General features: G+C 33.7%; 1 protein-coding gene across 2 annotated transcripts in view; it reads right to left on the reverse strand.

The window, feature by feature from the left end:
- VPS50 (VPS50 subunit of EARP/GARPII complex) overlaps positions 1–23939 on the reverse strand; it is a 131565-nt gene that overhangs the window by 96869 nt on the left and 10757 nt on the right. The window contains exons 2-9 of one of the 2 annotated variants that reach the window (XM_055272685.1): positions 20637–20664; positions 13996–14118; positions 12840–12911; positions 10197–10250; positions 9297–9367; positions 8495–8612; positions 8378–8413; positions 7134–7216 (exon numbers count right to left, since the gene is read on the reverse strand). In XM_055272685.1, the coding sequence (XP_055128660.1) occupies positions 7134–7216; positions 8378–8413; positions 8495–8612; positions 9297–9367; positions 10197–10250; positions 12840–12911; positions 13996–14118; positions 20637–20648 (569 nt within the window). In that variant the 5' untranslated portion in view covers positions 20649–20664. The remainder of the gene's footprint in view (positions 1–7133; positions 7217–8377; positions 8414–8494; positions 8613–9296; positions 9368–10196; positions 10251–12839; positions 12912–13995; positions 14119–20636; positions 20665–23939) is intronic. The other variant, XM_055272684.2, reaches the window with a different exon arrangement.

The following is a 23939-nucleotide window of genomic DNA, read 5'->3' on the forward strand; positions in this document are numbered from 1 at the left end:
TGTTAGTTTATGAAATTATAATAAACCTAGATGTTTTTATGGCTGTTGTTAAAGGTAAATAATTCTATATCCCATTTATTAAGATTTAATGCAAATGTGGTAAGGTAAACAGCATATGGAAGATTACAAACATAAAAATCTATAAATCAAAAATTTGGTTTCATTAAAAATGCTTTCAAAATGTACAACTGCAATTTGACAACAATTTACTACTAATTAAAAATACATCTATAAAATTATGTGATTAAATTACAGTGGACATTAACTGTACAGCTTTTAAAGAAGCTCTTAGCCATCATTTAGAAACATGAATTCAATCCATTTTGATCAATTAATCGAAGTATGTTAAAAGGATCTATTCATAAACATTTTGATAAATAAATGCAACATTATGGTCAAAAAATTACCAGTTCTAAGATGGAAGGCTAAAAGCCTTTAAAAGCGATCTGCAAGCTGAATGGAATGAATCAAACAATTCTGCAAAGGGTTTTTACCATCACTACAGGAAATATTAGGAACAATTTATCCATAAAGAACCAATTAATAGTGTTCTTTAAACAACTAATCTAGGACACACATACACTCACAAGAATGAGTCCTAGAAAGGTTGCATATAAATCAAGATTTTGAACAAATCTGACTGTACAGAAAGACAAGATGGCACAGCGATAATATCTTAATGATCTTTCCCTGGTCTGTTATTAATGAACCATATGATTTAAGTCAAGTCCTTTAATATCTCTGGGCATCAGTTTCCTATATAAAGGTGGGCTAGATACAAAGGGTTGCTTCCAGCTCTAATGTTTCATGATTTTATTATATGCTGAAGACAAGTTACTCAATTGCCCAATTTGTAAATGGTTCAGTAAAGTTCTAAAACTTTTAGAATGAGCTTAAGTAAATGTACTTCCAAGTTTATACTGTATCTCCATGGCCCTAAGACATTGACGTTCCAGTCTGTTTAAATCAGAGCCTATTCCAGTGGTTTTCAATCTACTCACAGGAAGCAGAGAATTTATCAGCAGACCTCAGAGAAACTGATTTTTCAATATTCTAAAGCTAAACCAACAACTCTTAAGTACCATGAAGCGTCTATGTGATCCTTCAAACCATATATAACCAGGCTATAACAGAACTCCTAAGATCACTTTGGATCTAACTAGATCTCTGTCTTCACTTAACTTCACTTAACTCTGTTAATAAATCCCTGACCTTGCCCAGGCGCAGTGGCTCACGCTTGTAATCCCAGCACTTTGGAAGGCTGAGGCGGGTGGATCATCTGAGGTCAGGAGTTCGAGACCAGCCTGGCTAACATGATGAAACCCCATCTCTAGTAAAAATAGAAAAAAAATAGCTGGGCATGGTGGCGCACACCTGTGGTCCCACCTACTCAGGAGGCTGAGGCAGGAGAATCACTTGAACCAGGGAGGCAGAGGTTGCAGTGAGCCGAGATTGTACCACTGCACTCCAGCCTGGGTGACACAGTGAGACTCTGTCTCCAAAAAAAGAAAGAAAGAAATCCCTGACCTAATCTATCACCACAAAGCTCAGAGTCCAATACTAATATGTTCAAAACATCTCCAACTTTATTAACTGTAATTCTAGATCAGATATCGGAACCCACAGGCCAAATCCAGCTGGCAGTCTGTGTTTCTAAATAAAGTCTTACTAGAACATAGCCACATCCCTTTGTTTACTTTTCGTCTACAGCTACTTTCAGACTACAAAGGCAGAGTTGAATAGTTCCAACAGAGACATATGGCATGGAAAACCTAAAATATTTACTATCAGGCCCTTTAAAGACAGTTTGCCAAGCCCATGCTAGAGTTCAGCAGAACTTTTTGCTGGTGAACTGATAAAAGTTAAAACAGGAAAGAGATATATGTGTGTATATGTGTCTGTGTGTATATATATATATAAAGTACATATTTCTTTAATTATTTTTTAAAAATTAGTAAGCTGTAAAAGTGGTTTACTCCAGGGATTAGGAAAGAAAGGGAAGGGTGAATGGGACAGAAAGAAAACTGCTTTTTATTTAAAACCCTCTTGTTTATTAGGATTTTTGCCATGTGAAACTATTATTTTACATTATTTAAAACAGCACAGCATGGCAGAGGGAGGCAGAGAAAAACAAGTTAAAATAGAAGATAAGGAGTGCAGGTGTTATCAAAACTTGGTCCAAGCTGACCAACCAACAAGCACTCAGGATCTAGACAATGGATCAAGCTAGAAGGCCTGGCAACCTAGCAGAAACAATCAGTGTTCAAACATTACTCAAGGCAGGGCTCCTTATGTCCCTGACCCTAGAGGAAGAAAGCAGGCACATCTTGCTATAAAGAAATTAAATGCAATAGGGGAAGAAAAGTTCCCAGTATTACTATATTTGTAAGCTATGTTCATTTGCCATATGACGTAAAGACATTCTACAACCTACAATTTTCTCTCAACTACCAAGATCATATTCTGAGAAAAAAATGAAGGAATTCTTGAAAGATTATGAGACATTTAATACATCTGTTTACGTTAAAGTACAGTACTCAACAAACGAGTTCAGTAGTACACACACTTTACAGTGCATAATACAAAAGCTATCAGGCTCCCTCAAGTAGTTTCTTTCAAATGAAATACAATAATAAAGCAGTTTTGACTTTTAAAAATAACTTTCCTTGAAACAAATTGAGACAAATTTCAAGTGAAAAAGAAATTAAGTGCTTCATTCACAGATGCACTTTAGCATAAACACATTCTGATTCTTATTCTCAATAAATCCCAACTATATGACTCTCTGTCGATCAACTCAGGAAATATCAAACAATGTAAAAATGTTCTCTCAGTTATAAAAGTGAACAAAACTGGGATTACTGTATCTTTTATTAAAGATGCTGAAACATGGCACATCTCAAGGAAGACACAAGGTGCAGAGGAAGTGCCAGTTCTCTTTCATTTTTCAACCAACTGGGTGCATCACTATATGACAGTCATTCCTCAGTCTATGTGGGGGATTATTCTGAGACCCTCCATAGACATCAAAATCCATGGATGCTCAAGTTCTTTATATAAAATGGCACAGTACTTGCATATAACCTATCCGCATCCTCCTTATACTTTAAATCATCTTGATTACTTATAATGTCTAATACAATGCAAATGTATGTAAACAGTTATATTGTATTATTTTTTATTTTTATTATTTTTATGATTGCATTGTGATTTTTGTGTTGTATTGTTATTATTGTTGCTGTTTTTTCTTTCCAAATATTTTCCATTTTCGGCTGGTTGAATCCAGAGATACAGAACACATGGATACAGAGAGCCGATTCTACTTGGCATTTCATGTATTAAACTACCTAGTCATATAATCTGAGACTTACAAGATATAGAGTCAGTATTTCTTTATGCAGAAGCAAATATGTAAATTGTTTTTCCTATTTTCAGAATCATAAGAGTCAGCCCTTAGTTTTTCCATCTCAGCTACTCCAAGTAACTCTCCTTAGAGAGCTGGCACTCTACCAAAAACAAAAACCTTATTTCCAATAAAGGAGTGATGTGACTAGGAAAGAAAAGAGGAACACATAATCTGCCAAGAAAAAATTAACAAGTAGACAAGTAGGTATACTGTGCATATAAACTTGCTTAAAATATTTTTTAAAAATCACATCAGAATTCAGAAATGTTCTATATTATGGGGTGATTCTCTCAAAAATCATTTCTAAAAGCAAAATATTTATGATTCTCTAGTCATCAACAAGAATTAGGATAGATATAAATGTTTTTAAAATTGAGAATATATAAATTCAGTTGGAAGTTAATTACTGTTCCTAAGATTACTAGAATGTAAAATGCATATTCACTCTAATTCACTCATGTCCAAGCAAAGATTAAATCTTGCCTTTGGCTAAGTTCCACAAGCCCAAGTCAATTAAATACATTTTAAAAGTGTGGATGAATCCTGTATGAGTAGGCCCAACTACAGAGCTCAAGAACAGGTGCAACACTGTACTGGGAAGACCACAGGAAACAGAGCGAAAGAAAGAAAAATGCACAGAAAAAAAAAAAAAAGAAAAAAAAAGAGGTGTATCTAATTTATACAGACAAAAATAAAAGAATATTAGAATAACAATGTCTTTTATCTTTGTGGACTCGACGTGACCCACATGTCAATTAACTCTATCCTTATATCCCACATTATATCATCTACAAAAGAAGTGAACAAACTTATTATGTTCTCCCATATAAACAAAAGAGTGAAACAACAGGTGAAGGGAAAGAGGGAATGGTGTTAGGCAGGTGAATGGTGGCTGGCAAAGGATACTGTGCTGGTATGGGGTGGAGAAGAAACGCTAGCGGAGGGGGTATCATCACCACCAGACAGCTCCAACTGATAGCCCTGCTCTCTGAGTCAACCTGACACTGTCACTAAATCACCAAGTTAAAAACACAACTTTATCTAAGTTTTCCTAAGATACCTAAAGTAAAACCCCATTACAAAGAATTCCTTGGGATATCTGAATGTATGTGTGAGGTATTTTTACCTATTTGCAGAGAATAATACCAATCTTTCTTATTATCACATGCATGACTCACATATCTAAACATAGCATGCTTCTTATACACTGTATTACCTAAAATAATTGTTAATTTAAATCTTTTCCATTTCAACCTTTTAACCTCATTCGATAACTGTAGCCACACCTCCTCCACATATCAGTATATCCATTAATTTAAAAAGTGCTCAGAAGCCACTTGATATCAATTTTTAAAAGCCCAAATAAGAATTTCTTTCAAAGACATTTTTTACAGTTAACACTCATCATGTAAGACATTTACTTTAGCATAGCTAAAATAGATTTTTAATTATATAAAAGTTTCAACACATCACCTGCTCCCTCAATTTCCTGCCACCCAATTCCATGCTCATTCTTTCCTACTATAATAGACAGTGACCTTTTCAAAGTCAATCTCTGCTATAATCCCTGCAAAGCCTTAGTATATTATTATGCTATTTTATTTTCAGCTTCTCACTCTCTCCTACCAATTTTCAAATATTGAGGTTTCCTCTTCTTAATTCTATATCTGTCCTCATCACAAAATTTCCTCACCTTACACTTGATAGTTCAACCAACTCCCACCAAATCTGTCCCCAAAAGGTCAACCATAACTTCTTTGTTGCTATAAATCCAATAGATACATATTTTCAGTCTTCATTTTGCTTGGTATCTCTGCAACAAAGATTTCATTTCTGGTGTAGACAGTTTCCTATTCACAACCCTCATGTCCTGGCCTACCTTAAGTCTTCCTGCTCCTCATTCAGGTCCTCCTTAGTCTTGATCCCGGAAGGAGAGTTAGATCCGAATGCTTCTACTGTATGCACAACTTCCTTCTCTCTATAGCCTAATTCTATGGGTGCCTACTTTAATATAAGTCCTTCTTGATAGATTATGTTCTTTATGAAACCAGGGATTATACTGATTACACTGTATGTGGTTTATCACCATGCTGACAATTTCAAAGCAAAGTACCTGGCATAAACACTCTGTAAACTGCCTGAATTATTTTCACCCAATAAACAAGCTGTTACTATATAACAGATTTATCACTACAAAATGAACTAAATGGATGCTTTGGTTCAAATAGATTTGCTTTTTCAGGACCCAGAATGGCTTGTTGGAAATCTCTAAATACATTCAACATACTAAAACTAATTCTCTATTTACTTAACCTAATAAGTGTAAATGACATCGTCAAGTTTCTACTAATGACAGTTAATCACCTCAAAATGGACAAAATGAAAGTATCACTGGTACTACTCAATTTATATCCTAACCAAATAAAAAACGTGTTAACTTCAAGCTGGGCACGGTGGAGTTAGAGACCAGCCTGGCTGACACGGCAAAACCCCATCTCTACTAAAAATACAAAAATTAGCCGGGCGTGGTGGCGTGCACCTGTAATCCCAGCTATTCAGGAGAATGAGGTAGGAGAATCACTTGAACCCAGGAGGCATAGGTTGCAGTAAGCCAAGATCACGCCACTGCACTCCAGCCTGGGTGACAGAGTGAGACTCCATCTTTAAAATAAAAAACAAACAAACAAAAAAACGTGTAACTTCAATCTGCACATTTTAAAGAAAAAAAAAACCATAGAGACTTAAATAGCATTTCTGGGAGGAAAATATCTAGCCCTTAGCCTATAACCAGCAAAGACTTGTAATATGAGATAATTTTTTTAAAATTAATTCAAACTTATATTAATGTTTTGCTCTATTACAATTCTTTTAGTTTTCAGGTACTAGCAATCAACATCTACAACAACAGTGAGTCATGCTCACTGAATGCCAGAATTTCCATACAGGAGAGACAAAGGGGATGCAATCTGGGATGGGTATGAATTTAATTTGAAACTGGATTTGTTTGGCAAGCACACTATTTTACGTTGATTGTACATTTATTTGTGATGGCTCTAGAGGAATGTTGGAAATTACACCCAGGGATTAGAACTTCCCCAAGACTGTCACAAGTGATGCAAATTCTTCATTTTAAGCAAACCAAAATGCTATTAATAAAGTTAGAGATAATAGCAAAATATACAGTGGCTATTTTTCTGCTGTATATTTAATAATAAACAAAAGACATAAAACATTGAACACATAATCACTTAACTATTACAAACATGATTCTTATATAAATTGAAATCATACTTAAATTTTCCAAAAGACTTTTTATCACGATGAGCCAAACACTTGAACCATCTGGATCTTAAAAACAAGCTGCAATAATATCCTCAATATTTATAAGCTGGGCAAAGTTAAGGAAGAATTCCCAAGAGATGCATTGGAGATATGAACAGATAATTTATTCTTGTCTACAACTCTATAAAAATAGCATCAGTTGGATTGGAAAGAATATGAAAAACGAGTTTCAATGAGGTGACAAGAAAAAGCAGGAATGAAAAGTATCTTTCACACCTTAAAGCCTATTATTTATAATTTTATTGTACTGCCCATATATAAATATGAATGTTAAACTAGAACACAGCACTTTACACTAACTTTCAATATTTATTAACATTTTTACACAGCTGCTACATAAGAAGCTGACAACAGAATCTGTTTTAAAACTTTTACATGACCTTACCTTATACAACTGTAATGTTTAAAAGTGCTGGCAGCTTTTTGACATTCAAGGCACAACTGAATAGCTCCTGGATAATCTTCCTCCTTAAGTTAACAACAACAGGAGTCATTAGAATAGAAACATTTTTTCTTAAAGACCCTGATAAAAAAAAAACCTCTGTTCATATTCTAACCAAAAGTTACAGAATCAAAAAAGTTTAATTCCTCTTAGAATATCAACGATAGATAAGTGACAAAATATAAGAGGCAACTAGTTCCAGGCCTAAAATATATACATAGAAGAAATATTTAAAATATTCTATTCCTTCAAAGTAATAGCCCCCTGAGACCATGACTTATGGATAAATCCTACATTAAATCATTAGCTGCTTCACAGGAAAGGTTTTCTTTAACTGTTAACATATCTTCTTTCAGTAATGCCTACATAAAATGTTTCAAAATAGTATGCATTCTATTTGTAATTGATAGTCAACAATTTACCACCAAGAAATCAATAAATAGTTCTAAAGAAATACATTTCGAAAAAAAATACTAATTAATAAACTCAAGAGTATTTTTATCACCTAACAGTAATTTAATGCCCAGTGAATTTTTCATATGGGTTTCTGAAACCCTAGTTAGCAGTAATAGTTGAGAAGTAATAAAACAATTATACAGAAAACCACAAAAACTTTTCCCTGTGCTCAATTCGAAATTCAACAGATGCAATTCAAACCACTGGTGATGCTGATAATGACAAAGTACCTACCCCAAGGAGCTCAAGTATTATGAGGAAACACACATATTACATTATGCTTTGGAGAATCTTATGACAGAAGTAGACAGAAAATGCTAAAAATGCATCAAAGAAAAAACAGATGGCTCACTCAGAAAAGCAATTAATACATGATACTGAACAAAACTAAAGTATCACACATTCCTTAAATTACTACTATATGTTAGATGAAAAAGATGTTAATTTTTATGCTATTTGGATGCAATACAATCAAACAAGTTAACATTCCAATGTTAGAAGATAAATGTTTTCCCAAATACATTTGCTTTTCTAAATGAAGTAATACCATGTCAATAGAAAAAGGCTCCAGAGCAAGAATCTTTGACATGTCTATGTCAAAGAATCTTACATGTCTAAAAATATTCTTTATATCATAAACCCATTTGAGAAAAACGCACTTCTGAATTTTGTCTGCTTTAATGTTTCTATATATCAGTAGGACCCTAAATTTCCAAAACTTGTTAACTTACCTCCAGCATTTCACTTAACCGTACATCTGTTCTTTGCTGAAAAAACAAAAATCAAAGGTAAAATCTGTTTCAACCACAAAATTCAGTTTTAATTTTTATAAAATGACCCATATATACCAATGTTTTTATAGTTCTCAGAGATTTCAGAAGTCCAATCAGCAACTGACGTTTCCTTTGATTTGCAAGAAGGCCTAAACTAGCTTGAGTAAAACCTTCCTTTGCAATATTCAAGTGTCTGCAAAAGTGAACAATAAATAGTTAAAAGTTTTTTATTATAATAAGAATACTATCCACACAGAACAGTTAGGTACCTAATGAAGCAGTGAAATGGATGACTATTAAAACCAAGGATTTAAACTACTATTTGACAAATGTACTCAATGGCCAGTCTAAACCAGCACTACTCAGAACACCACGAGAAGATTGGTGCCAATTCACAACCTGCTAGTGGTCTATAACAAAAAATTACAAAAACTGAGAATAAGCGCTTAAAAACACAGTGCAAAAACTGACAGAATAATTATGCTTTGTGACTCTAATAATTAAAAAAATTAAGACTGTATTATCTGTCTTTCCTTTATTTCATTTGCTTAGTAATTTGTTTTTATTGCATTTTTAAAAAATCACAGCCTGTAACAGATTGGAAATTTTAGAAAAAAGTAGGTCCTTTACAACAGTTTGTGAAGCACTAGTCTAAATAATATAAAAATAGTAATTTTTTAAAACCCATAAGTACACTTAGAGATATTTCCTACAAACCCTCTTAGTGTAGTCTTTAGATCATAATATATGTTCGCTTAAGGAATGATATTCTAGAAACCACAGCCATAATAAAAAAATCAATTATAAATTATAGATTCCATAGTTATTCTTGAAATATTGTCCAGCTTAAAGAACAAAATATCATCAAAAGCAATACCTTCTCCCATTTGTACAGATAACAGCAGCTAACTGAAGACCTGTCTGCAATGAGGTAACTCTTTCAAGTTCCTATGGAAAGATTAGATACAGGTTATTGTTGGAGGTATTTTATTTTTCTTTCTTATTTAGATAGTACTCTAACAAAAACTCTAGTCAGATTCAAAGAAAACCTGCTTGAAAAACAAAGTAGCAACAAAAATACCTGAACTTGAAAACTATTAGTATATTTTTCACAAAATTATTTAAAATGACTACTTGTAACTGATTTTCACAATGACAGATGACAAAATATTTAGTCAGTATTGCTTGTAAAGAAATCTAGACCCAACTTGTTGTAGACAGGAATAAACAAATACCAGTAATATATCTGTTTAAATTTCTACCCAAGAGAACTTCACAAGGTAATTGAAGGATATGACAAATATGCTTTCTGTTTACTAAGATGCTTTGACAATGAAAGTCTTCATTTGAACATTGGTAGACATTTCAATGGATTTTGAAGGCTCTGATTTTCTGATGAAAACAGATTCAGTTAGACAGTACCAATTTTATCATATTTTAAAGCTGGATTGTTATATTGCCAATGAGTGGTCAATATTGGTGAATCTATTTGTTTAAATGTTAATGGGAGCAATTTTCACTGGCTCTTCTAAAGTTTGAAAAACCCAAGGGATCACTTTAGAATCATATATAAAAACCCTTCGCTTCTTCAGTTTGGTAAATTACCCCAAAAGAAAAAGGAAAATATACATACATACATATACACAAACACACCCAAAGACAGTCAATATGTTGCTATAGAATTATTGACAAAAAATACAATATTTTAACAGTTTCAAATGTAAATCACTCAAACATTTAAAAATTCTACTACAAAAAATAACAAATATTACCCTACCTTTACATAAGCAGGCTGTTTTTCAAGGATTAAATCTGCCACTTTTTTAGATACCTATAAGAAGATGTAATCAAACAAAGGAAATAAAAGAACAAGCTTCATGCTTTCTATGATATTTTACATTTGAATTTTTAAAAGAATATTCCATAGATCTCCCCAATAGCTTTGGGAGCAGATATTGGCATACTATGGTCATACACATTTCCCTGGGCTATGAAACTAGTAAAAGAGGTAATATAATAAAGCACATAGCACAGGTCCTGGTCCTTAACAGAAACTCAATAAATCGTCATTATTATTGTTAATAATATGTGTATCATTATCTGATTTACCTAATATTGACCAAAAACTCTAACCATCTTTAAGGGAATAGGATTTGATTGAAAAAGATGAAATTGTTAAGCAGATTTTTAATAAACTGAATTTATGGAGACAGTATCTGGGAAAAAGAACTTGCTTGTATCCTTTAGATCCTTTATGCTGCCTAAGAAGACAAGCAAGTAGTTTGGTCCTCCACTTCTGAAAAGCTGAAAACATGTTTTTTGCAATGCTATGAAGATATCTTAGGTTGTGTGTATTGTTCTATGAATAATATTAATGTATGCAAGTTAGAAGTATAATGATTTTGAACATGAGGCTCTAATTCCACCATTTCAGGGTCCCTGCCAACTTCACTAACAGAGATAGCACATGAGGCATGAAGCAGGACACACAGAAGGTATTTAGGGAATGTTTGCTCCAGAAACACAACTGGCTCCCCTTCCTCAGGCCAACTGAGAACAAAACATTGCACACCCACTACACTACTGCATTAATCCTTTCACATTTTCTTAATCTGCTTCAAGCATCTTTGAAATTACATAAATCAATTTTTAGATACACTCATTGTTTTTGTCTAGAAAAAAGGAATTCCATTAAGGTTAAGAAAATCAAATTTTAAATGGCTTTTAGACTTCAATTAATGAAAAAATATCAATGTTAATCCTAAATATCATTTTAAGAATTCCAAAGGTTCCACAGGATTGTCTAGTAATAGAGAGTACTGGTCTGTGGCCTGTGAGGAACTGGGCTACACAGCAGGAAGTGAGTGGCAGGTGAGCAAGCCAAGCTTCATCTGTATTTACGGCCGCTCCCCATCACTTGCATTACAGCCTGAGCTCCACCTCCCATCAGATCAGCGGTGACATTAGATTCTCATAAGAACTCTAACTCCATCCCTACTGTAAACTGCACATGCGAGGAATCTAGGTTGTGTGCTCCTTATGAGACTCTAATGCCTGATGATCTGTCACTGTCTCCCATCAGATGGGACCATCTAACTGCAGGAAAACAAGCTCAGGGATTCCACTGATTCTACATTATGCTGAGTTGTATAATTATTTCATTATATATTATGATGTAATAATAATAGAAATAAAATACACTATAAATGAAATGCACTTGAATCATTCTGAAACCATCCCCACCCCACCCCTGCCAATTCATAGAAAAATTGTCTTCCACAAAACTGGTCCCTGGTGCCAAAATAATTGGCAACAACTGCTCTAGAGCTCAAATCCCTTCTCCTGCCCAAGACTGCCCTATACCACCACTGCTACTTCCAAGCAGACCCTAGCACCCACTGAGACTTCTGAGTGAAACAGAAAAGTATACCTTCCTTTGTTTGCCAGTTGTATTATTAAAAATCATATCTTAAATTCAAACAGATAAACTTATTACTACTGGTCCTTTTGTTGAAAAAAATTAATACACATGCTACCATTAATGAATCCCTACAGTAGAGTTTGAATTTCATAAAGTGGGTTTAGCCTAACATGAAAAAATTATAGAATCAGAGAATTTTACTACATTAAAGAAAATGCAAGCCTAACCTATCACTTTACTGATAAACAAAAGGGAGTCACTGAGGTTAAATGACTTACTCAACATCATAATTAAATCGTGACTACAACTCAGACTTTCTGAATCTCAGGGGGACATTTATTCTGAGAGAATACTCCATTGCAGGGCAAGGCATAGTGGCTTGTGGCTGTAATCCCAGTGCTTTGGGAGGCTGAGACAGGAGAATCGCTTGAGCCCCAGAGTTTGAGACCAGCCTGGGCAACAGTGAGATGTCATCTCTACAAAACATTAAAAAAATAGCCAGACTAGTGGCACATGCCTGTAATCCCAACTACTCAGGAGGCTGAGGTGGGAGGATTATTTGAGTCCAGAAGGGAGAGGCTGCAGTGAGCCATGATCGTGCAACCGCACTCTAGCCTGGGCAACAGAGCAAGACCCTGTCTCAAAAAACAAAACGGAATACTCAGTTACAAAACTATGGGTAGGGAAATCATATGTGTATGACAAGGAGCCTAAAAGTACTTACTAATCTAAAACAAAGTTCAAAGTTCTTTGATCACATTTAGGATTCCAGAGAGAAAATTCCAAGTTCTAGAAGCAAATCTATCAAGGTAACATAAGGAAAACCATATTCATTAAATTTTTAATATAAATGCATCATTTGAATCAGTCATGTTAAATAACAAGATTTGTTTCTATGTTAATTGTTAGTTAAAACCATAAATCTGCAAACATTATACCTCTCTGTTGTGTTTCATCTAGAGTTTTGTCAGAAAGAAATGTGTTTTTTTTTTTACTTACTGCAGCTTGCTGTTGTTTCAATTTGTCTCTATACGCCTCTAATTCTTGCAAATTGAGAACAGGTGGAAGCTTCTACAGAAAAAAATTCATGAATGAAGAGGAAAAAATTAATTGTTTAATTTGGTTTCATTTACCTGGACCCTTCTGACTACTGAACTACAAACTGTGCATACAAAACAGTGTCACATCCCACTGCCCTCCATGCTGCCTGTCCTCCCAACCTCCCTCCTAGGTTCCAACCACAAAAGCCTATACATCTTTAGTACACAGACCTCTGGTTCCATCCCTCATTCAGCCTTGTTACCTCCACTGCTGCTGCTCTGCCTTCTGAGAAACCCCACTACCACTGGGGACTCTGGACCCTAGGCTGACAGACACTGCTGCCATGGCCTGTGATAGGAGAACGTGAGAAAGTAACTAACCTAACCCCAACTCTACCATCCACAGATATATCTCTATTTGTTTATGATAGAACTCAAAACAGATTTCTCCTCTGGAATATTACAAACCATAAGTACTACTGTGTGACAGTTGTTGGACTACATTCTGGATTACATCAGCTTTCAGAGGACAGTATGGGAAACTAACCAAAAAATGCATACCGTATACAGGGAAACACTCTCAGTCAACTGATTGATGAAACTTCAAACTGAGTTGGGGACTGACTGTGAATAATGCATATAAAGTATATATGCATACAGCATTTGGTTGTATCTAAGACTAAATTTCACTATTCTGACTTTTGTTAAAGTTCTTATAAATTTAAAATGTCACTATTATAAACACTATGGCATAAGAATTTTTATCATCACTAAACAATTATGTAAATACATATTTCATAATTAAAAGTCTGAGCTTCTCTAAACATAGACAATATAAAATAGGATAGAAACAGCATACTAACACATTAAATATTAACAATTGAAAACCAGAAATACAGAAATGTTTCCCTGAATGGTTGTATTTAAAGTTACATTTAAAAAATAATAATTTCATCGCTAAACAATGCTGACAGTTGATTTAATCACAATGTGGTAACCACAGACCTATTCTGCTACCAAAAATACATAAATGCCTCAAAAAAGTATTCAAATCTCACAAATCCAATCACTGAACAAAATAGGCCTTAGCTATGTTTTAATGAAATTCTGTTTACCTCCAGCTCATATTTAACAATATCAAATGAATCCGCAGAAAAATATACTTGTTCAATACTATTAATAAGCTCTTGTTCAGCTTGAGGGTCACTTGGCTGTTCTCGAAGTTCCCTGAATTCTTCCTTTAAGAAAAAAAAATCACAATTATAGTAATTGTAGCTGTTAAAATTATATCTGCATGGAAATAAATGATCATTTGTCTTAACAGTCACATCTACCTGGAACGGTTCTGACCAAGGATACAAACCAACAGAAACCAGAAAAGTTCACAGGAAATTAGGAACTAGCCAACCATTAACACTAATAACTACAGAAGAAAACTAGCCAGCTTGAATATTCAGATTTTATTCTCAATTCCTTGCATGTCAACAAGGTTGATAAAAATTTTAATGTTCAACAAAAGAAAAAAAAGTGACTACCTAAACCTATCATACATACATATCACAGATATATACATTTTACTATTTAATAATATTCTAAAATCTGTCTCACCACAGATAATAAGGGAAGAACACCTCAATAACTTCTGGGTCACAGTCAACTTTGGAGCCCTGAGCAGAAGACATCAACTCTGCTAAAAATATCTCAGTACTCAGCTAAGAAACAGTGGCTCCAGAAAAGGTTCACAAATTTAGTTCTGTAATTCTATGAGGCTTCCTTCAAAGTGGATTGCTGTTACAATTAATGATCTGATTATGAACCTAAACTTCTCTATATGATAAAATGCTTTCTTTCTAGTGATACAGAATGGAGGTTCTGTGGATTTGAAAAAGAGCATGACAGACAAATCCCTAAACCCAATGTCAGCATCCTTATCCTATGCAATTTCACTACATAATCAGATAAAGCTTCAGTTAACTAGTAAATTTGTACAATTCAGATACCCACTCCCCTGCCACACTAGTTAATCAAGACATTATTATAGACATATAACAAGTTAGCCATGTGATTTTTAATTCAAATTAACCTCAAATACATTTATATACACAAAAAGGAACTATTGTTTTAAATCATTTTACAGTAATTAAAATAATACAATAAAAATACTAAGGAAATGTACAAAAATTATCTGGTCAGTTAAAGAACAGTATATTTTTCTTTTTTATTTTTTATTATACTTTGAGTTCTGGGGTACATGTGCAGAATGTGCAGGTTTGCTACATAGATGTACATGTGCCATCGTGGTTTGCTGCACCCATCAACTCATCATCTACATTAGGTATTTCTCCTAATGCTATCCCCCCCAGCCCCCCACCCTCCAAAAAGCCCCAGTGTATGACGTTCCCCTCCATGTGTTCTCATTGTTCAACTCCCACTTATAAGTGAGAACATGTGGTGTTTGGTTTTCTATTCTTGTGTTTGCTGCGAATGATGCTTTCCAGCTTCATCCATGTACTTGCAAAGGACATGAACTCATCCTTTTTTATGGCTGCATAGTATTCCACGGTATATATGTGCCACATTTTCTTTATACAGTCTATCCTTGATGGGCATTTGGGTTGCTTCCAAGTCTTTGCTATGGTGAATAGTGCCAATGTTATCTGTATAGAATGATTTATAATCCTTTGGGTCTATACCCAGTAATGAGATTGCTGGGTCAAATGGTATTTCTAGTTCTAGATCCTTGAGGAATTGCCACACTATCTTCCACAATGGTTGAACTAATTTACACTCCCAACAGTGTAAAAGCATTCTTATTTCTCCACATCCTCTCCAGCATCTGTTGTTTCCTGACTTTTTAATGATCGCCATTCTAACTGGCGTGAGATGGTATCTCGTTGTGGTTTTGATTTGCATTTCTCTAATGACCAGTGATGATGAGCTTTTTTTCGTATGTTTGTTGGCTGCATAAATGTCTTCTTCTGAGAAGTGTCTGTTGATATCCTTCACCCACTTTTTGATGGGGTTGTTTTTTTCTTGTAAATTTGTTTAATTTATTTGTAGATTCTGGATATTAGCTCTTTGTCAGATGGATAGATTGCAAAAATTTTCTCCCATTCTGTAGGTTGCCTTTTCACTCTGATGATAGTTTCTTTTGCTATGCAGAAGCTCTTTAGTTGAATCAGATCCCATTTGTCTATTCTGGTTTTTGTTGCCATTGCTTTTGGCATCTTAGTCATGAAGTCTTTGCCCATGCCTGTGTCCTGAATGGTATTGCCTAAGTTTTCTTCTAGGGTTTTTATAGTTTTAGGTCTTACGTTTAAGTCTTTAATCCATCTTGGGTTAATTTTTGTATAAGGTGTAAAGAAGGGATCCGCTTTCTGCATATGGCTAGCCAGTTTTCCCAACACCATTTATTAAATAGGGAATCCTTTCTCCATTGCTTGTTTTTGTCAGGTTTGTGAAAGATCAAAGAACAGTATATTTTTTCAAATAGAGACATTCTAGATTATTTTATCGCAGGGCATATTTTTTTATTTGTAAAAAGAGCCTTGCTCAGATATCTTTTAGAGTTTAACTTATATTTTGTATTTGTAAAACTAACTATAAAGTTATTCCCTATTAGTAATTTCAAGCTAAACAAATAGAACAAATCTAAAACTCCAGAAAATGTTGATTGTTTAAATGTAAAATTCCAATAAACGTAAAAGAGAAGGCAAACTCATAAATATCAAACCTGAATAATCAAAAATGCTTGGAAAAGAAAATCCCTCTTTTGTACTAACTCATAAAATACACTGAGAAAAAAAGGTCAATGACATACCTATCACTGAGTCAGCCCGCAATCAGTTACTATGAGTGCAGTAAGAAATCCAGGGTCCCAACAGTGGGAGCTACATTCCTGAAGGGGTTTATCTACAACACATGAAACCATTTAGCACCCTGGACAGTGGTGCTGCCGCACAGACTTGGTTAAAACTCACACGTGTGGAAGGGAAGGTTACCAACTAGCCTATCAACAGGCAGCCTCCATGCATCCAATGGAAATATGAAATGAGAGTCAGAAATGAAATGGAAGAGGAGGTCTGAACTTCCTGGCAATCTCTTTCCCTAAAAGTCCACAGGCATTTGAAATATCAGCTTCATATACTGTAAGCTGAGGGAGTGGAGGAAATGAGGCCCAAGTGAGGACACGGCAACACTGCCTCCCTAGGAATTCTGCAGTCTGCAGTAATATGAGCAAATAAATGCAGTTGATACCATTCAAGACAAAATATTTGAAGATTACAGAAACTGCTACGATTTTTTTAAATCAGAAATAGAGCCAAGCCAGAAATTCAAATAGACTGCAACGATTGAGTACTTTCATCTTAAAAGCATAAATTTCAATGACATATAACACCATGCTGAGGTTCTCCATAAAGTACCTAATTGATTGATAAGAAGGTAAAGATGCTTGGATTTTTAGCTGCAATTCCATCATTAACCCTCAGCAACTTAGTCTCTTCATGCCTAGTTTTTTTTTCACCTGTAATGGGCAAACATGCATTTTCTCTCTCTTTGTTTCTCTCTCTCTCTCTGTCTCTGTCTCTCTCAAAATGATAGTGAAACAAATATCCAAAGTTATTAAGAATGCCAAAGAAAAAACATAATTTATAAGTATCTCACAAGTGTACATTTCAAAAACATGATGAATCTGTAAAAGGAGTACAATCTGTATATGTATGTCAAATGCTATTCTTTCCTAAAGAACTAAGCAATTAGTATCACAGAGAGCATACAACCCCATATAATTTCAAAGAACTGACATGGATCACCTGACACTCTGAAGTGTAAGAAACCTGGACTAAGGAAAGGAATAAAACCTAGAAAATCAGAAAAAGAAATGTAGCATACAAAATAGAATTAAATCTAAAACAAATGCCCCCATGTAACATTATTTCCCTATAAAATATCCTCTCCTTTAAAACAATTTCATAACTTCTATGTGAAAATATACATCTGAACTGGAACTTATTCAAATCCCCTTCTGATTAGAATCCCGATCACCATGTTCTTTTTAGTCCCACTGAACTAGCAGTCTGTAAAGCTCTGCTTCTACCTAATCATTGTCTAAATGTTTCATCGCTGTTAGGGCTGCCTGCTCAATCAGACTGTACACTTCTTGAGAACTGAGATTTCTCTTCAATCTCCATCATGCTGCTCCACAGTGCCAAGGCACACCATAGATAATAATCACTGATCAAACTAAAATTAATTTACAGTTAAATGCAAAAAAATGAATATAAGACAAAAGGAAAGGAAAAGACAATATGTTCTTGTTTCAATAGTCAAAATTTTCCACAAACTCTTAGTAAAACGTTTCTTTCTTTTAATTAGAGATAACGATGTGAACTGATTTAGGAATATTTTACACATGTAAATTAGAAAAATAAACAGAAGCAACCAGATTGCATATTCTTAACACAATTACTACATAATTTAATAGAAACTGATTCCCTAGGGTGGGAGATGTACAAAAATACATAATTCTTCACCTAAAATAGAACCAATGCATAGGTGTGAGCCCAAATTTTACATAAACAAAATGAACAAAAGGTTTCCTATAAAAAAATTACAAGGCAAAATTGGGGGAAATGAATACCAAATGAAACTTCTTACATCATATTTAAACATGTGATTTAAGAAAAAATTATAATAACATTAGATATTCAAACTAAGTCTGGGATAAAATATTTCAGCCTTAAAAATGTTTAAAATATTTTTATAATAAATTTTATGTCACATAATAATTAATAAATACATAGTATCATTAATAGTGATATAAATGCTCTCTAAAACTTGAAAATCCAAAAATAATTTGTCAACAACTACAGGCTACCAAATGTGCGGCCACACAACTTGCTGTCAATGGTAATCAACCAAGCAAAAAGTATATTAACATCACCCCAGAATTAAAGCTGGAGAAAAAAATTACAATTAATGAATTGGAATAACAAAGAGGAGAAAACAAAAGCATAGAAGGCAAAAAATGAACAAATCAAATTTCTCTCCCATACAATCATTAGAAACTAACATGCCTACTTTCAAAGCTCTATAACCTTATCTTCCCCCCCAAAAAAAATTTCATTTAACGATTTTTTAAATTCCCACTGTGTAAAAATTTCCCATACTAGGTCATACAGGAACAAAAATGAGTAAAATACAGCTCTTCCCTCAAACAGTTGTTAAAATAACAGGAGGGGTCAGATGAATAAGTAAGCAATGACAATGCATGGCAGAACATGAGGGTGATGCAAACAGAATGAAGGCATCAGACGGTGGGTTCACATCTGATGGAAGCGGTGGCATTTGGAAAATATGAGAGAATAGGTAGAATTTCAGATTTAGAAATTGGGGGAATAGGGTTACAAATATAAAGCAAAGCAAAAGTAAAAACATTGAATCGAGAAAGTGCACAACAGGTTAAAGCAATAAAGGGTGGCTTCCGCAGGATAGAAAAATGTCACAAGGGAGAGTCTGCATGTATGCCAAAAGACAAATGCAACAACTGAGATTTGTTTACATTCAATATATTTTTTATATATTAGAACCATATTTTCTTCACTAAAAATAAAACATCTTAACACATATCACTGCCTCAGGTTAGGCTATATCAAAAAACAGGCATAAATATTCAATATTTTCTTAATGTAATAAACCAAGCAGAATTCAACGTTTTGGAGGCTGTGTTTTTCTAGCAGTCACAACACGCAATAAGGTTGCATATAATACCGCCTAGTCTATTTTTCTATTTTGATCATGTCTGAGATAAAGCTACATGAACATGCACATAAATGTACATCAGAAATGTAACTATGAAAAATGAAGAAAAACAATCATATTAGAGATTTAAGTCAACCTCTTTGATTTAGCCAAGCTACTTTTCCTCTCAATACGACAAAAAAGGTTTTACGGGAATTGGGAATTCAGATCTGTAAAACAATTTGAGCCCTCAAATGTAAGGTATTATAATACATTCCCAGTATGCTTATGGTTTCTAAGGAACTAGACTATAACTTTACCAAGAAATTTTCCACTTAAGAGTTCATCACTCAAGGGAATATACTCAAGTTTAGGAGGAAAAAAAGAGACACTACTAATTTTATATTTAATCACTACTTTTAAATTAGCTAAAATACCACACTAATTAAAAATACTAATCCAAATTCAGGGCTCTTAATTCTATTCACTTTTATAAAAAGTTATGACAGCTTAACAGTTTTCCTTACCATTATTAAACTCAATATTTTCTGCAATTTTGAAAAGTAATTTAACCTAATTTCTAAACCCACATAACAGCTTGGAATCTCGTAATCTTCAGTACTAGGTTTTTATTCAAACAAAAATATTAATGCAAATCTTCACTTCATAGGTCAGATTTCAAAACTCTGCAAAAAATATATAGAATAAAAAATGAAATGCACACCAACTCCTCTTTCTGTACTTAGCTCATTAGACCACAGTTCACATTATACACCTGATTATATAACTCAGTGGCAGAACATAGTGCTTATATAGCTGATTATATAACTCAATGGCAGAATGCAGTGTATGTGTATATGTGTGTTGAGAAGGAAAGAGGAGAAATTTTAGAAGCATGATTTGCGATTTGCCACAGCAAATCTTATCAAAGACTTTTTTTTACTGTTTGCATTTCTTCATTCATCAACATAAAAAATCTATTCTGTTATAGGGAAAACAGAAGCTATAATCTTACCAAAGTTAACATCACGTTAGGGCTCTAACTGAAAGCAAAAAAAAAAAAAAAAAGCGTTTAGTCACAAAATCTAAACAGAGCTAGAAGTAAGAACAAAACATGAAGTTTTCAATATTCAGTCAGTATTACAAAAGTCATAAATCACTGAACAAAAATAGATTTTATCTCTTTCCAAATGAAACAGGATTCAAAACTTATTTCAAGATCACAGATACCCTAAAACCATATGCCACATAAGTTTATAATGAATTGCCAGATGTCTGATTACGTGAGGAAATGGCACATTCTCCTAAAATCCCACTAGAACAACAATAATAATCCATCAAAGATAGCCGGTTCATCAGTTTCTGTGTGCATTTTAAATACTTATCTTTTAAAGCCTACCCTATTTTTCTTCAGGCTTTTAGTGCCATCTAGTGCAATACTGTTGAAGTTACAATTTAAAAAGAGGTTTTGGGCAAAATGATTTATAGAACATTTTAATAAAAGGTTATTGGATCACATTTTAATCCAGCTTTATAACACAATCAAGTGATTAAGATGATGTATTTTAATGTGTGTCACATGCCTGTCCTTTCTGGGGCTAACACTGAAGAAAAGACACATCATAAATCAAGATATATAGAGAAAAATCGAGTATGTACATCTTAATTTTGTCTTTCTTTTGTTTTCGAACATCTCATCAGATACTTTCTCTAAAAGAAAATAATACTGTCTATTCTGAGAAAAGACAAAATCACAGCACCTTCAATCCCAGTGCCTTTCACAGGTTCTTCCACCTTCCAAATCTAATAAAATCATCAATCTTAAATTCTGCTTTTTAAATGTCCTTCCAATGTAACCCTTCTCCATTTCCTATACTTTATGTTCCTTTTTTCTTCTTAATCAGTATCCTTGTCCCCAACCTCTACTCAACAACTCACCCCATAAAACTGTAATCTTTCTTAAAAAAATTAATCACCAACTCTAAAAGATCTTGAATACATTTCTACCTACTCCACATCCTCTCCTAGCTGAACTCTATTGTGCCTCTACTCCTCTGCAATTATCTATTTTTGCTTGTGTCCCCCACTCAGGTTGAGTTAGTAACAGTCTTGTACCTCTTTGCATCTTCAATGATTAGTAACTGCCTGGTTCCATAAGTGTTTGCCAAATGGACTGTATGAATGAACTTACATGATTTGCTATGAAAGAAGGGTTAAGAATCTCAAAGCATCTGAAGCTATGAGAAGCATAATTTCATTAATGGTTAAAAAGAACACAACTAAATACTGTTAGCCATGAGCATCTAAGAAAAACTCTTAAATGATTTTGCAGATCCATAGTTAGAGTCTCCCTTAGTACCACCTGCTGAAGACACCTGTCCTAAATGATACATAATCCTAAACTGAAAGTCCTTATCACAATCACTAAATAAATTCTCCTAGTCATAAACCTCAATACTAATCCTCTCTAATACAGACACCAATATGCAATTCTTGTAACAAAAACTGCTCAAAAACTTATTTAGAATGTATATTTCTTGTATCATATTTCTCCTACAAAAATTACAATCTAGAAAGTATAAAACATTTGATCAAAAAGGACTCTAAAAAAGTCATCTAGTTCAATAGCATCTTTTCACAAATGAAGAAACTGAGGCACAAAGCATTAAAATGACTTACTTTCAACAAGCTGAATGTTTAAGTCAATACTTCAACCTATGTCTCTTGACTGTGATTCAAGCACACTTTCCACAAATTTTGGTAAAACTGTAAACCAAGCTCTGCAGTTAGCATGTGGTTTTAGGATTCTTTTAATGGATTTTAAGAAGTCAAGTCAAATCGGTTTATCTGATTTCACAGAAGTACTAGAAACTCTAGAAAACATTCTGCTCAAATTCCTAGAATTTATATAAGTAGAAATACTTCAGAGTAGGCAGGTACTCAATAAATATTTGTTGAATGGATGAAGTGTAAAAAATTATTTCTTATATTTAAACAATTATATTCTCAAATGTTGACTGCAACAGACATTTATTTTGTCACCTCATCCTATATTTTTCTTTCATGAAAAATAATCAAAGGTAAACCAATCACGTAATAGTAAAGACAGCTGAATCCCATTACTATTTATGAGTTAATTAAATTGAGGCCAAAAAAAACCCCTTATCATTAAAGAATACTATGAGGAGGCAATGCTTCAGTAAAAATTAATAAAACAATATTAGTATCAATACTCTTTTTCAGGTTCATATTGTGCCACTGTGGAAGTACTATGGAAAGTGTATATTAATAAAGGCTAGATGTAGATTTATAAGGTTCTGAATACTGGTATTTTTACTTTTTAATCAGGGTTCAACAAATACTCTCAAACACAGTCCAAATAAGTTCTATAACTGATAACGTTGTGGCTCTACTATCATATATTATAATAAATACTAGTTTTATTCTTAATTCTTGTAACCAATTAAGTAAAATACCTTTCACGTTTAAATGGACAACAAACTTAGAAAATACTACCTAATTTCTTACATCTTTACCTCTGCATGAAAATCCCACTAATTTGAAATACAACAGAATCCATTTCGAAGAATGAAATTTTAGGTCATTCTATCTTATTCTACAAAAATTCTCAGTAAAACTTCCAAACAATTTTTTAGAACAGTTCCTCTACTTCCTGTTGCTCCATTCTTGAGATAATATTCTCATCTTGGCCAGTGGTTCCCAAACCTGGCTCTACACTGGAATTACCAGGGAATCTCTAAATATTACTGACACTTGCCTCCACCCAAAAACGGTGATTTAATTGGAATTGGCCATGGCCTGGGGACTGTTGATTCTAAATGTACAGCAAAGTTTGGGCACCACTGATCTTGGCACTGAGCTATTTAAGCTAAAATTCCTGAAATCTGTCTAAAAGTTTCCTTTCCTCTAGCAAGTTCTGAAAAGAACCTTAAATGTTTTCCACTTTTCTATACTATTTTATCCACCCAAATTCCAAATTTCCAGTATATAGATTACCATTTGACTTGCATCTGCTCTTAAAATGGGGCACAGGATCAGATTGTCTATAAAATGCAGAAATTGTACCAGATGGTTCATACAGTTTCTTCCCACTTTGCATTTATATAGTTCTAAAATAAATAAATAAATAATACCATCTGGCTTATCAAGCACACCTAGTACCCTTCAATTCTCCTTCACTACCCTCCTTTTTCTAGCAAGTTGAAGCACATACAATTTGCCAATATTTGACCATTTTAAACTTAAACAGCCATCATTTATCCTAATATTTTTCTCCTAGTTATGCTTTATACTAGAA

The sequence above is a fragment of the Symphalangus syndactylus genome, chromosome 3 (assembly GCF_028878055.3).
Source record: "Symphalangus syndactylus isolate Jambi chromosome 3, NHGRI_mSymSyn1-v2.1_pri, whole genome shotgun sequence".
Classification (NCBI taxonomy): Eukaryota; Metazoa; Chordata; class Mammalia; order Primates; family Hylobatidae; genus Symphalangus; species Symphalangus syndactylus.